Source organism: Saccopteryx bilineata, chromosome 3, assembly GCF_036850765.1.
Source record: "Saccopteryx bilineata isolate mSacBil1 chromosome 3, mSacBil1_pri_phased_curated, whole genome shotgun sequence".
NCBI classification, from domain to species: domain Eukaryota; kingdom Metazoa; phylum Chordata; class Mammalia; order Chiroptera; family Emballonuridae; genus Saccopteryx; species Saccopteryx bilineata.
The window spans coordinates 55,817,054-55,832,987 of record NC_089492.1 but is presented as its reverse complement, the minus strand read 5'-3'; the positions used below and the strand labels follow the sequence as shown (position 1 = coordinate 55,832,987).

General features: G+C 36.8%; 1 protein-coding gene across 1 annotated transcript in view; it reads left to right on the top strand.

Moving 5' to 3' along the window:
- Positions 1 to 10,528, top strand: part of BPNT2 (3'(2'), 5'-bisphosphate nucleotidase 2) — a 32,127-nt gene extending 21,599 nt beyond the window's left edge. Inside the window, exons 4-5 of the mRNA XM_066266159.1 lie at positions 1,983 to 2,144; positions 4,283 to 10,528. Of these exons, the coding sequence (XP_066122256.1) occupies positions 1,983 to 2,144; positions 4,283 to 4,554 (434 nt within the window). The 3' untranslated portion in view covers positions 4,555 to 10,528. The remainder of the gene's footprint in view (positions 1 to 1,982; positions 2,145 to 4,282) is intronic.
- Positions 10,529 to 15,934: the final 5,406 nt, after the last annotated feature.

Sequence of the window (15,934 nt, the reverse complement as noted above, 5' to 3'; positions counted from 1 at the left end):
CTTTACTGTTAGCATGAGGAAGGCATTGTCTTTGATCATCAGGCATCTTTTTTGTTTTCACCTTTCTTCTTTCTTGTTTGAACCAGTCTTTATTCACCCCCTTCCTTCTCTAGTTCCGTTAACCAGTCTTGTTCCAGCTCCTTCTCTTTAGTTCTATTTGCTGTCTTTCAAATTGCGTCTTATTTGGAGAAACATCCTAAAATATGTTGTACATCATTATTTTCTTAAGACTTTTTTTTTTTAAAGTGAGAGGAGGGGAGATGGAGAAAGAGACTCCTGCATGCACCCTGACCAGGATCCATCCTGCATCCCTCTCTGAGGTTTATGCTAGAATCAGTGGAGCTATTTTTAGTACCTGAGGCTTATACACTCGGAGCAACCAAGCTATTCTCAGTGCCCAAGGCCTACGCTCGAACCAGTCAAGCCACTGGCTGAGAGGGGAAGAAGGAGGGAAGGGCTAGTAGGAAAGAAGCAGATGGTCACTTCTCATGTATTCCCTGACCAGGGATAGAACCGGGACGTCCATACGCCAAACCAACACACTATCCACTGAGCAAGCCTGCCAGGGCTTCACTTCTTGTTCCATGTCTTCTCCAAGCTTCTTCTCACTGCTCTGTTGCGAGGTTTCAGGCCTACTTTCAGCAGTTCTCGTTTTAGATGGGACCTTTTCCCTCTGGGAAGAATCCCTGGCTGATGTTCTGACACCACGGAGATCCTCTGACCTTTGGAACTTCTGTGAAGCTCTTGTCCTATTACTCCTACTTGGGTCAGCTGCAGCACTTACTCAGCTGATATGCAGTATTTATTCCCCTTGGGTTGATAGCTGTCCTCTTTCTTCTACTTATAGGTATTGATTAAAGGTGTTTGTATTCACTTTCCTCCTTGCTATGTGGAGATTTTAGAGAGAAGTGTGAGAAGAGTCCAGAAGACTTTCATCATTCTTGCAAACTCAGAAACATGGACTCTGTTAATTTCTTTGATTTTTCTTTTTCTGAAGCCAGAAATATATAATAATGCAGCTGCTTTTATTGCTAGCCATGGTCAACTATAAATATATTCTGTCCCATAGTGAGTGATTGCTAGCTAGAAAAAATAGTCTAAAATGAGATAATTCTGAGTAAGTTTTGTTTTCTTATGTAATTTAGTAGATAGTGAAGAAAACTTCCAAACCAAGAAAAACATTTAAAGCCATCTCTGGAGTCTTTTCCACCTTCCTAAAACTTCTTTCTATACTGAGAAAGCAGATACGTAAACATAACTCACCACTTTAACACTTTTATAATTTAAAGTATCTAGGGTAATTAGTTGTACTTATATCATAGACTGATGAGTTGAGTTCTCCAGGAATCCAATTTAAAATAGAGATTAGCATGCAGAATATTTACTAGAGGTGCTTTTGGGATTAAATGTGTGGAAGAGAAGGAAGGAAGTTGGATTAGGGACAAGGAGGAGTTGCACTGCAATCCCAGTGAAGACTCAGCCACCACCCCACAGGGAGCTCTGGAGCCTAGGATTCTTAAGCCAAGTGTTTAATAGTTATCTCTGGACCTGGCCTGTGGTGCAGTGGATAAAGCATCCACAGGAGCACCAAGGTTGCTGGTTCCATCCTGGGGTCGCCAGCTTGATCCCCAATCAGGGAATTTATGAAAAGCAATCAATGGATATACAACTAAGTGGAATGACAAGTTAATGCTTCTCTTTCTCTCTTTCCCTTTCTTTCTCTCTCTCTTTTCCTCTCAAAAAAAAGTTACGATTCTTGGCTAGGCAGGATTACTTGGTCTTTTTTTAGGTTAATACATGCCTATTTTAATATAAAAAAATAAACATATTACTCTATATTCAGAAAAAAATAAAACTTCTGTTTTGGAAAAAAATACAGGTAACTCTGTGGAAGAGAATTTTTTTTTCAGTCACTCTTGGTATTTTGAGTTACATTTTTTAAAATTCCAATGATATTAATGGATATTATATTTGGTTTTCAGCTTGGGCAATGGTAGATGGTGGGTCAAATGTGAAAGCCCGCACTTCCTACAATGAGAAGACCCCAAGGATTGTTGTGTCTCGATCCCATTCAGGAATGGTTAAACAGGTTGCTCTTCAGACTTTTGGAAACCAGACTACAATTATCCCAGCTGGTGGTGCTGGTATGTTTCTACTTCCTTATTATGCCTGTGAAGTGTTCTCAGCATGGTCAAGGCTAGTTCAGGAGAAAGATTTGGTTGCCACATTCTTGAGAAGGAAATGAGAGTAGACAGTGTACAGTGGTCCCTTGTCTATCGCGGAGGTAAGATTCCAGAACCCCCACGATAGGTGAAAATCCGCAAAACAGCAACTTTATATTTATTTTATTATATATATTTTAAGGCTTTATTTCAATTTAATATTCTTTTAATGTTTTAATTAGTATTCTTACATAAAAATTATTTTCAAGTTTTAGACTAGAAAATGCTTATTTTACTGCAAAAATAATTAAAATAATAAATATATAAAAATATTTATATACCACAAAATCCTGTGACATACCACAAAATCCTGTGACATAGCATAAAAATCCGTGATACAAAATTAGATATATACACTGCTCACAAAAATTAAGGGTTCAGAGAACATGCAGATACTCCAGTACTTTCAGCCTTTTATATAATGTATTTTCATCAGTGAAATAAAAGTTGGTTTTGTATCTCATTTGCATAATTGAACAACTTTCTTTGACGTCGTTTGTTTTTCTGATGTTCTTATTTAATAAAAAAAGAAATCCAATGCTTTTTTTAAATCACTTCATATTCATTTTGAAATACCCCCTAAAGTTTGTGAGCAGTATACATTTTAAAAATTTGCAATATAGTGAGACTGCAAAAAGTGAACTGTGTTATGGCGAGGGATGACTACTTTCAAGACAGACATGGTCTCCTACTTGTTTATTTCTAGGGTGGGATTTCAGTCACACATGCCTTCTTGTTAGAAACAATCTCCCAATAAAAACAAAGTTTCACAATAGTGTTTTCTGTTCCTAGAATACTACAGGAGCATCTTCCTGTTAGTGACGTGCTGTCCATGGTGGTTTTATGTATGATCTGATTTCAGAGTAATTCTATTAGGTTTACTCCAGGAATATCCATGAGAGAAATAAAGATCCAAGTACATTTACGATGCTTCCTATGGCAGAAGGATGCTAGGACTCATCGTAAGTGTTGTTACAATGGCTCGTCTCTGAATCACATTTAATACCCCTGAACTCCTCAGCTTGCACATCTAAGATGAGCCAGAGAGTCTAGTGCCCACCTAGCTAGCTTAATGCATATTCTGTACTATTGCATTGACCATATTGTACATCAGGGGTCAGCTGGCTTTTTCTGAAAGGACAGATAGTATATATTTTAGGCCTCATGAGCCATAGATGTTTTATATTGCATACTGGTCTTTGTTTTGTTTTGTTTTTAAACTACCTTTTCAAAATATAAAAGTCACTTATAGCTTTTGAGGTCTATATAAAAATAGGCCATTGCCTGGATTTGGCTCATGGGCCATTTGCCCACCTTGTTTTGAATACTGTTTAATATAAAAGTATTTTAATTCAAATAAATAGCAAATCATGGTTAGAAACATTTGTGTTTGAAAACTTTTTCAGCAATGCTTATTAACTTATAAGCCTAATAGTTTTACTTTATTGATTTTATGTATATCTGCCTTTTTTAATATGACTTTATTATTTTCATAGGTTCTCTTTTAGGTTGGTTAGAAAAGGCAGTGGTCAAAATACCTAGTAGAAATGGGATAAACCAGGTTCTAGACCTCATTTTCTTTTGAAGTTGTTTTATTTTGTTATTTTTAAAATCTGCCTTATCTCAAAGAAGACATAAGATAGTAGTGTTGTTTTGTATTCTGTTCTTCCAAATCCAGCCTTTCTAGATATTCAAATGAAACCTGTGGGTATTTAGTTTCAGTTTAATAGTCCATAGGAAGCGAAATGTACTGAATGTAGTCTTTCATAGAAAACAACCACAAAGTAGTTATAAATTTAAAAAATTATAGACATATATTTGGTTGTACTTGAATAACTTAATAAGTTACTTTGCAGTATATGTTTTATTCATTTGAGTTTAATGTCTATGCTATTCTTTTAAATATATATATTTAAATAACTTTAGACTTAACAGTTACAAAGAGTAGAGAGAGCTCCTCCTGCTCACCCTATGCTGTTATTTTTAACAAGGTACTCAAAAAAGTAAGCTGCTTTTTAAAAATTTTTCCAAAAGTAACAAATTCTGTGTTTATCTTTTAGGTTATAAAGTTTTAGCACTCTTGGATGTGCCTGATAAGAGTCAAGAAAAAGCTGATCTATATATTCATGTGACATACATCAAAAAGTGGGATATATGTGCTGGTAATGCCATCTTAAAAGCCCTTGGGGGGCATATGACTACCCTGAGTGGTGAAGAAATCAGTTACACTGGTTCTGATGGCATTGAAGGAGGGCTGTTGGCTAGCATCAGAATGAACCACCAAGCTCTGGTCAGAAAACTCCCAGAGCTAGAGAAGACAGGACATAAATAAGCAAAGTTGATGGTAGATCACAGCTGTTCCAGAGCAGAATGGTCACCCTGAGATGCTGAAGACTTAAAATGATCGGTGGAGACTCTGCATGGTTAAGGCCATCAGAACTTTTTAAAGTATTTATGAAGCATCAGAGACTTATTTTCCCTATAATAGGATGCAAAATCAGGGAAGATGGGTTGCTTCGTGTCTCAAGTATTGTCTTTATTTTTGAGACTATTTTCATACAATTGTCATACACAAGGCTCACATATATGTATACATATATATATGTGTATATATATGTTTGTGAATTAAAATCTATAGCTGAGTTTACATTGTTCTGAGTCAGCATTTTCACACATCGTGAATCTTTCATGTAGAATTGGGCTGAAGAAGGGATTGATTTCATATAGATGTTTACTATCACTTTATACCTACATCTCATTGAAAATAAAGTAATTTGGGGGTTTTACCCCCAATTTAGATGGAAAGCACAAGAAGCCACATGTTCATTAATACGCAACAAATGCTCTTATCTGTTTCTGAATATTTCTTACGGATTAAAATAGAAAAAGCTTAAATTGTTTTTTCTTTGAAATTTCAAAAACAAGTTCACCAGCCACTAGAGAATAAGGATATATGATGGCTGCATTGTAAAATCTCTGTGTGTGTGTTTGTTTCTACAAAGAAAAATGTGTTTGTACCCATGGGCTCAACTTTTGACATCTTGTTTTTCTTTTGCCCTTTAGACAGTGCATGATTCCATCCTTTCCCTCTTGACCATCCTTTTAGTCTTTAACTTGTAAGGTTTGGATTAAGATTTCAGGGTTAGCACTAGCATTTTGGTGCATTTTCTCATTAGGGACAAAATATGATATAAGGCACTACAAAAATGTAAACAATTCTATTATTAATTGAAAGGTATTTGACACTGTGTGAATCTAGCTAGCTTTCCTTACTTTCAAATGCTTCATTTAAGTACTTTTTAAAAAAATTGCCAGGTTTGTATATAGGGATTCTCTCATTGTCAACAATGAGTTATGGTTGCTCTGGCCATTAGTAAATGAATCTAACCTAAACAAACTCTCAAAGTAGCAAATTTTGAGACATTTTATAATTGTCCTTCGAATTCAAATAATGAAAGTTAAAGTTAATTTTTGAAACATTATTTTTCTATTCAGTATACAGAATCTGGTTGGAAGAAAAGTTGTGGCATATTCACTGTGTCTGTCACTGTGATTAGAATCTTGCTTTGTGAACTATCATCGGGATGTCTCATTGTAGTATCTGAAAACTTTGTATGCAAACAATACCATTTTTTCACGTGACTTTGATGTTCTTGTATTCTGTAACACGCTGCTAAGGAGAGGGATTTCTCATGGTTTCTTTCGTTTTTGTTTTAACATTCTTAATCCTAAAGCAACTTTCCATTTATTTTCTATCTTGAAGGTAAAATTGACCAGAGTGGGCATCCTAACCTGGTGGAATGTGCATACAACTTGAGGTTTGCGTATTACACTATCTAAGGCCCTTCATTATCTACTAGGAAATCGGATTTAGTATGATGCACGTTTCCACCCACTCTTTAGCAGCTGGTTACGAACTTGATAGAGGAGTGGGCCTCAATAGGTGGGCTTTTGTTTAGTGAAAGTTTATTCAAGAATTTTGGTAGTTGGAACACTTGATATTTAAAAAGGACTTAAGAATCCTGAACAGATATTAAGGCCTCATCTTTTTATTTTGTAATGAGATGAGGGAATCCTTTTTTCTCAGGAGAGATGGCAAAGGTATACGCTATTTCTAGAGTCCTGTGGTATAAAAGCATTTCTGTCATTGTACTGTGTCCGACTTAGGGAAATAGAACTGGCAGAGTAGGATATAGACTTTATTTAATTGGAGTAGGGTTTTTTCTCAATATTATGCAGAAACTTTCTGATTTAATGAAAATGAAACTAGTTCATATTAGCAAGCATGATTGCTTTGGTTTTTTTAATTTTATTAATTTGTGTGTAGATAATGACTTTGTGAAGGACTTGTATGCAAAAATTAAGATATTGGCTACACAGTTAAATGCATTATTTTTATAATTTGTTGGGTATAGTCTAGTTCCTCGTGGTTTTTTAAGTGCTTTAAAGAAAGTTTAACATTTTTTGTTTCTAAAAGCCAATATACATTATAGAACTAATATAACTGCAAAAAACAGTATTTATATTTATTTATGCGAGACATTATTATACCAGAACATGCCAGTTGAACACCTTCATGAATATGTGAGGCACGTAATATCTCCCAGAATTATTCCCAAAATATAGCAAAATAACTAGAATTTACTTTTAATGACTCTTACCTCCCCAACTGGTGTTCCTTTCCCTCATCTGTGTCCTTATTTAGAGGGTAATTTTCTCATGAAATTGACTTTTACACATCAAATTTAGTAAAGCAGTGGCATCAATAATCTCAGTAGCCACCAACTGCCCCTTTTCTCTGACTCTCTTCATTTCTACCTCATTCCCTAGCTCCTGAATGTTCTCATTTATTTCTGCTCCTCTTAACCAATATATGCTTCCCAAAACTTATCCAGGAATTCTTTCATAGATCTGTTTCTCTCAAGATTGGCTATTGAACTCTTCCAGTGGAATCGATACTCTAGGAAGTTTCCAGTGAGAGAATAATTCTGCAGGAGTTCTAGCTGACCATTACTTTTCAGACTCCCCTGAAAAAGTAAAGGAAAATCACCTTCAAAACCACAGAGCTTTATGTTGTCAAATCTAATCCAATTCTCTGTCTTTACAACGCAGTTCTTCCAACCCATTCTTCAAAGAATGAAAATGAGGAAAATACAAGAGAGTTGGTTAATAAGCGTGTTTGAGAAAACTTGCTTTTTCTATTAGTTTTCATACTTGAATCCTTATTTCATTTGAGATTATAAAGGCCTACAAGATAGGTCATAGCTGTCCTTGGTATTCAGTTGTCCCTTTTTCCTCAATTTCACTTTATTTTAAATTAATATTCAAATGACTTGTTCATAACTGTATAATAAAATAAGCATTTGGTCTATGTGTTTTAAGTAACAGTTGTGCAAACTCTTCCTGTTTGTTGGCTACACTCTTTCATTGTTGGGCAAACTGGGGCAGAGGAAGTGGAGGAGGGGCAGTGGCTAAGGAAAGGGTGGGAAAGAGGGAAGAGAGTTCAGAAGGGTAGCAGAGGCAGGATGCAGAACAAACATCTGCCCTGACCCCTGTGATCCGGAACTCTGCCCTTGTCTCAGATGTTTAATTCAAAAATTGGATTTCATTCAGGCTTTGACGGTGACATCTATTCCTGGTAGTTCAAGCATAAAAGAAAGTGGAGCGCTAACCCTTTTCCTCAGAAAAGAAAATATCCAGCTTGCCTCTCCTTGATAACACCTTGAAAATGGCCTTATACATAATCATTGGCAAGTCAGAAACTAAGTATTTGGATTGTTCTAGCTGCAACTACTTATTTTGTTTCTGTGCTGATTGCTCCTGGATAGAAGCAATGGTTTTTCATTTCTGCTCTTGGTTAAATTGCAGACATGTATAATTATTCTCAGTGTACGCCTATAAAAAGTCTGTCTTGTAACTGTTGTGTAAAATAAATCTAATCTGTGATTTCATTTTTCTCCTAAAAAAGTTGTGCCTTAACAATAGGGCATTGTATGTTAATAAGGGAAAACAATCTTTTTTTTAACAGATGGGGAAACTAGGAACTTTTTGCCATGAAAGTTTAAGTTCTTTTAATGTTTTTAATATTAGAGTTGGGAAAATGCATTAAAGTTAAATAAAATTGATATAAAATTATTTTTGCATAATCTAGCATTTACAACTAAAGTACATTTTTATAACTGGCATCTATCTTGATGTATATAGGTTTGAAATGATACTTTATCCTTTGCTTCTTAATTTTAATATAAGGCCAGGATAGATTACATTTTAAAAAATATTTACTTTTAAATCATTTTAGTATGTTATTCTATCTGTTCTTGTCCTGAGTCACTTTGGTTTTAAAAAAAATAGCTATTTATTCATTGTGCCATATCAGTAATTTATTAGTGTTAAAAAATACTGTATGTTGTATTATATATAAACCAGAACAGTTCCTGGATAAGGGAGGGTTCTGATCACTAGTTACTGCCAGGGCAAGAAGAATTAAACTGTACTTCAAAAGAGGTTTAGGCTTTATGAGGTGCCGGTTATGTAGGTTGTTGATTTTTATTTCCTCAAAGCCTGGCAGGTGTTTGCATTGCAGTTTTCCATTGGTAAAGGCTTACAGGAAAGTGTTTTCTTTTAATTGTTTTTAAAGTTTGGTGGTGAATTCTGTGAGAAAATGAGATAAAGTTTTCCTTTGAGATAAAATAAGCAGAACTTTCATAAGTTAAGGATAATGAATAACATAAAACATCTTGCTATATATTGTTTGTTTGTAAGGGTTCCGGAAGTATTATGATTAAGGTAATTAGTGTAACTGCAAAAGCAGAAACTGATGTTTGATTATTATGATGTTCTGTTAAAGTTCTCTTTAGGTATATGTTATACACATTGTAAATTATTTAAGAAAGCTCTTGTATTTTTTTTTTAATAGGAAATACAGTATACATCACCATTAGGTCAATTAGCCTACAAAGACTTTATTTTCCTCCCTGAGATGAAGCCCTCTTCTTCATTTATGTTGAGTTCAGGAGGGAATGTTTTTGGCATTTAATTTATGTGTAAAATAGGAACTTAAATTTCCATCTACCCTTATGTCCACCTTGGCGGTAGCCAAAGCTAGTTTTATACTGTAACAGGAAAGACCATGTATGTCATGATGAACTGTGGTGCTGCTGGTGACTTTTAACCCACTTGATGGTGTTACTACCTAAGCTACTAGATCAGGGGTTGGGAACCTATGGCTTGGTGGCTCTTTTGATGGCTGCATCTGGCTTGCAGACAGATCTTTAATAAAAAAAATAATAACGTTAAAAATATAAAACATTCTCATGTATTACAATCCATTCATTTCCTACCGCTTATGTTCATGGTTGCGGGTGGCTGGAGCCAATGACAGCTGTCCTCCGGGACAACAGCAAATTTTTATTGGATAATGCATAACGTACACGGGTCGTTGTATGACTCTCATGGAATTACATTTTAAAATATGTGGCGTTCATGACTCTCTCAGCCAAAAAGGTTCCCGACCCCTGTACTAGATGCAGATACAAAAGGGGTTGAATTTACACTAAAACTTTGCAATGGTATTTCCAGTCTTTGTCCCTGCCTCTTCAAACTTTTTTTAAATCCCTTGTATAATGGGCTGTTAATGATGAGAGGGATTAAAATAAAAATAGCTTATAATACCCATTCCCACTCAGACAGTTTAAGCTGTAAAGGAACTAGACCACTCCTTGTTGCTAAGACATGCTTAGACACCAGAGTTTTCTTTACTTGGCCTGCTGTACCCTGCCTCAACAATATCACCAAATTTAAGGGGGTTCCCAGCTTCAGATTTCAAGCTCTACTGAGAAGTAAAACTTTCCTTATCCCTGTTTTTACAGCAATTTGTTTTGTTGTTGTTCCTCAACTATATATATATATATAACACTGATTTGTATATGTGCTGTTGTAAACTTTTAAGGACAGGGATTACGTATTTTGGTAAATTTTGTTTCCTCCTCAACCCCGGCAGCTAGCCCGATATCTTGAACAAACTAGGTGCTTAATATATGTTGAACTAAATTGAATAAAGGATTACTACTAGCATTAGTATTTTTCATGCCTCAGTTGTGTAAGCTGGTTGCTTGTTTTGTTACCTTTGCAAATATTTATTATCACCCATGATTTTTTAATATTTTGCTTCAGATACTGCCCCTCAGCCAATTAGCTCTAGAAAATGTGATTGTCTCTAATTTGAAATGATTATCCCAAATTCTCTGCCCCTGGATATACTTGCCAAACAAATTTGAATTTTCTGAATAAATTGGTCATGTGTGAAATGGTGTGTTGCATCTGTTTTTTCTCCCATTTTTTTTTTACTATAGTAAACTATAACAAATTTACTCTTTTAACCACTTTTAAATATACAATCAAGCGCATCAAATACATTCACAATGTTTTGCAAACGTCACCACTATCCATTTGAAGAACACATTCATCATCCCAAACTCTACCCATTAAACAGTCACTCCCCATTTCCCCTCTCCCCAACCCCTGGTAACTCCTGCTTTCGGTCTGTGGGATGCATCTACTTTGAACTCTTAATTCTATGGAATTCTCTGTTCTTTCTCACCGTTTTTACAGAAGTCATATGTTTGAGAATGGGTGTAGGTGATAAACAGCTATAATAAAACTGTAACTTGAATCTTTTATTAGATTTTTTTGAAAAGAGGGATGGAGAATAGAAAAAAAATTATAGAAAGGTGGTAATAGAAAAAGTACAATGAGAAAGATATCCAAGGCTTTTGTTTTCCTCAGTCTCCATCCTAGATGACAAAAGAGGTCATCCAGCTCCTTTAAGATGTTTGTTTTTAAGTTGGTTTCTTCTGAGGATAAATCAAAATTCAGAAGAGTAAGACATACCTTTTATCTTTGGCAAACTGCACATCTCTCTACCTCCACTGATAGTTGCTTTTTGTGACATTGTTTTAAGTTCATTAGCTACACTTTTTAAAATTAATTTAATTTTTTAAATTTTTATTAATTTAATTTATTGCATTGACATGGATTCAAGCGTCCCACTCAATATAACTCCCTCACCCCACCCCCTTGTCTCCATTATACCCCCTTTGCCCTCCTCCCCCAAACTCCCTCCCCCCTTCCCTCTGGAATTTGCTGTCTTGTTATCTGTATCTCTGTGTTATGTAAATATAATATATATAATTCTACTAATCCCTTCACCTCTGATCCCATCCCCTAAACCCCCTTCCCTCTGACAGCTGTCCCTCTGCTCCCTGTGACCCTACCTCAGCCTCTATTCCGTTCCTCAGTTCATTTTGTTCATTAGATTCCATATATAAGCGAGATCATATGGTATTTGTCTCTCTCTGACAAGTGGATTAAAAAGCCATGCTACATATACATACTGGAATACTACACAGCCGTGAAAAAGGGAAATTTTTGCGATGGCATGGATGGACCCAAGATTATTAGGCTAAGTACACTTTTAAAATATGAATTGACATTCTTTCAAATGCTACATGATTTTTCTGAAACTTTGCTTGTTATATTTTCTGAGTCTTGAAAATTTGTCAGCTTTACAGATTAGCATTCCCCCACTTAAGTTGATTATAAAAATGGCAGGGTGACAGACAATATTCTTACTTTCAATTGTACAACATAAATGATTTGACCTGTAAGTAAGTACTTTACAGAGTAATAATGGTAGGTCTAGTAACCATCTGTCACTACATCAAGTTTCAGGATTTTCTTGACTATTTCTTATATGTCAACTAGATATATATGTATTTTTTTTCATATTTATTTATTTATTTATTTATTTATTTTACAGAGACAGAGTGAGTCAGAGAGAGGGATAGACAGGAACAAACAGGAACGGAGAGAGATGAAAAGCATCCATCATTAGTTTTTCATTGCGCGTTGCAACACCTTAGTTGTTCATTGATTGCTCTCTCATATGTACCTTGACCGTGGGCCTCCAGCAGACCGAGCAAACCCTTGCTGGAGCCAGTGACATTGGGTTCAAGCTGGTGGGTTCTTGCTCAAACCAGATGAGCCAACGCTCAAGCTGGCGACCTCGGGGTCTCGAACCTGGGTCCTCTGCATCCCAGTCTGACGCTCTATCCACTGTGCTACCGCCTGGTCAGGCTAGATATATATGTCTTTTTAAATAGAGTAGGGAAGATATATGGGCTTGCTCTTAAAGCTGTTGAGCCCGGTTCTGGGTGGGAATTACTAGGTGGTTGTTCTACTATTTCCAGACCCAGTTGGTCTCTAGGCCACATTTACATATGGAAGGCAGAAAATACCTGATTACCTAAAGAAGCAGATGTCTTTGTGATGCTTTTTAGAACTCGAACATACCTGATTTTACATTGTCTGAGTCCTTCCCAGTACTGGGTTTTTCTTAGATACTCTATAAATATACCTTAATAGTTGTACTTATTATAAATGCTCGCCCAGGAAAGGGCAGTGTGTGAGTGTTGTATTTTGTTTATTTAGCTACCTTCCCCCTCTCTTTCCTTAACCACTGAGGAAATAGAAAAAATTTAAACCCCTGGCAGCTACTTCAAATTCATGCCATTTAGCCAGAAAATATCAAGAGTTTCCATGAGTGCCAGTGAGCTTTCTCCATAGTACATTTAATTTCATGGAATATTGGATCGGCTCTGGAGCCTTCCTGTGGCTTTTCTGTTGCTATGTTATGTTCATATCCTAACATGAAAAAAATATTTTCTGTTCCTTGGAAGCCAGCATAAGCTAGTGACTTCATTTCTTATAGCCCTTGTCTCCTCCAAAGTAGGTTAGAGTCCTTGGAGTCAAGCATTTTACACTGAAACAGATTTTTGTCATAGATTACGTGAAAAGTTGTACCTGGAATAGCCAAGATCAAGGAAGTTCATAAGATGATCAAAAGAGCACAGCAGGCATTCAATTATTTGAGGAAAATAGGTAATATGTACACACAAGGGAGGGAAATCAAATTATGTGCATCTGAAAATGGCTAGATAACTTCCTATGTGTGGTATTTTTATTTCTTATTTCAATCCCATTGAACACCACTGAAGAGGAAGGCTAACTCCCATTTCAGTGATGGTCTCCCACCTCCCACACTGTCAAATGCCAGTGCCTTTCTGGCTTGGGTTTTGCTGGGGTTGATTGTCTTTACCCTTTTGATATCAGTAAGCTAATTTTCTTCTGGTTTTCCTCCTACCCCTTTACATCTTTGCAGCTTCTTTCCTGGATCTCTACTGTCCATTCCTTTGATGTTTGAGTTCCAGAGGTTTCATTTAGGGGCTTCTGTTCATCATATTAGCACATACTCCCAGGACAATTTTAAACCACCTCTTATGACCTATCACCAATGACCCCAGCTTCATATTGCCCATTTACAATGTCTCCTATGCTCTAAACCTGTATTTCAAAATGCCTATCTTTAATTGAATATCCTGCATGCTCCTCCATTGAAACTAATTATGTTCCTATATATAAACTCTGGCGGCCCTGGCCAGTTGGTTCAGTAGTAGAGCGTCGGCCTGGCGTGCAGAAGTCCCGGGTTCGATTCCCGGCCAGGGCACACAGGAGAAGCGCCCATCTGCTTCTCCACCCCTCCTCTTCTCCTTCCTCTCTGTCTCTCTCTTCCCCTCCCGCAGCCAAGGCTCCACTGGAGCAAAGATGGCCCAGACGCTGGGGATGGCTCCTTGGCCTCTGCCTTAGGCCCTAGAGTGGCTCTGGTCACAACAGAGCGACCCCCCCCCCCCAGGGGCAGAGCATCGCCCCCTGGTGGGCAGAGCGTCACCCCCTGGTGGGCGTGTCGGGTGGATTCCCCCCCCCCCCATCGGGCGCATGCTGGAGTCTGTTTGACTGTCTCTCCCCGTTTCCGGCTTCAGAAAAATACAGGGGGGAAAAAAAAAATTCTGGCAGTCTCCTTAGCTAAGGATATCAGTGTCCCCAAATTTCCACAATCTAAAAAACAAAAATATTTCATCAGCTTTTTTCCTAGTTGCCTTTCTCTGTTGTCACCCAGGCTCAGGTGCTTGTCATCTTGCCTACTAAATGTCTTAAGAATCTCATTTCTATTTTCACTGAGCAATTTTAGACTCTATCACTAAACTGGTTTAAGAGATTTTAAAATTTATTGTAAGGCAGGGCTAGAAATACTTTTTAAAGTAAAACATTAAATTATAAACATAACACGTGCTTACAAAGAAAAGGAGTGAAACATAGACACAAACTAAAAAATTAAAGCCTCCCTAATCCTCCATTTATAGGTACCCATTATTTACACTCTAATGGGTGTTTTTTGTTTGCATGTTTGTTTGTTTTTCCCATAGAACATAGATTATATACACATATTTCCCCCTGCAGTATAGATTATATACAAATAACAGAAATGTACTTACATATTTTTACTCTGCTTTGTTAATTTAGCTTTTTTCATGCTAGTACTTTTTTATGGCATATTTTAATAAATATCTTATTCAACAGCTGTATATTTAAATTATTTGCTATGTTATTTATTATAAATAACACTACAATGATAACCGATATGTGGCTACTTTCTTAAATTTCTATATCAAATGACACACGTTTAAAGAGTATAAGCAATAAATGCATTCTTATTAAGTCAGCAATATATGTATATTATAGGAAATTATTATTCAGCCAAAATGGTAGAATCCCATTCACATAATCAAATAAAATTAACATACTTGTTGCAAGTATGTTAATGTTTGTGAGGTCTCAAGACCACTCTCAGTTTCAATGATTTGCTAGGAGGACTCAGAACTCAGTAAAGCTGTTATACTCATGGTTATTGTGTATTAAGGATACAGATTAAGATCAGCAATAGGAAAAGGCACAAAAGGAAGGGGCCAGAAGGGTTCCATGTATAAGCTTCCAGTTGTCCTCTTCCGGTGGAGTTGTGTAGGCAGTGCTCATTTCTCTCATCCACCATGCGCAGCAACATGCACAGAGTATTGCCAACCAGGGAAGCTCACCCAAGTTTCGGTGTACAGGGTTCTTACTGGTGGTTAGTCATGTAGGGAAGATTGACCATTTTTATGGCTGGCCTTAGTCTCCACCCATCAGGTTGATACCATATGACCCAAAGAACTCACCATAAATCACATGGTTAACAAAAACTATCCAGTAAGGACCAAGGTCTCTAGTTTTTTTACATGTCTAGTACCTGCTAATGTCAAGAAATAATTATTTTGAGCCTGACCAGGCAATGGCACAGTGGATAGAGCGTCGGACTGGGATACAGAGGACCCAGGTTCGAGACCCCAAGGTCTCCAGCTTAAGCGCGGGCTCATCTGGTTTGAGCTAAGCTCACCAGCTTGGACCCAAGGTCTCTGGCTCGAGGAAGGGGTTACTCGGTCTGCTGTAGCCCCATGGTCAAGGCACATATGAGAAAGCAATCAGTGAACAACTAAGGTGTCACAACAAAAAACTAATGATTGATGCTTCTCATCTCTCTCTGTTACTGTCTGTCTGTCCCTATCTATCCTTCTCTCTCACTCTCACTCTGTCTCTGTAAAAAAAAAAAAAAAGTATTTTGAGCAATGAAAGATTTTCTTTTCAACAGAATTTAATTTTTTAAAATCTGTATTTATTTTTGAGAGAGGCAAAGGGAGAGAAGGACAGGAACATCACGCTGCTCCTGTATGTGCCCTGACTGGGGAATTGAACCAGCGACCTTTCGCACTCCGGAATGATGCTCC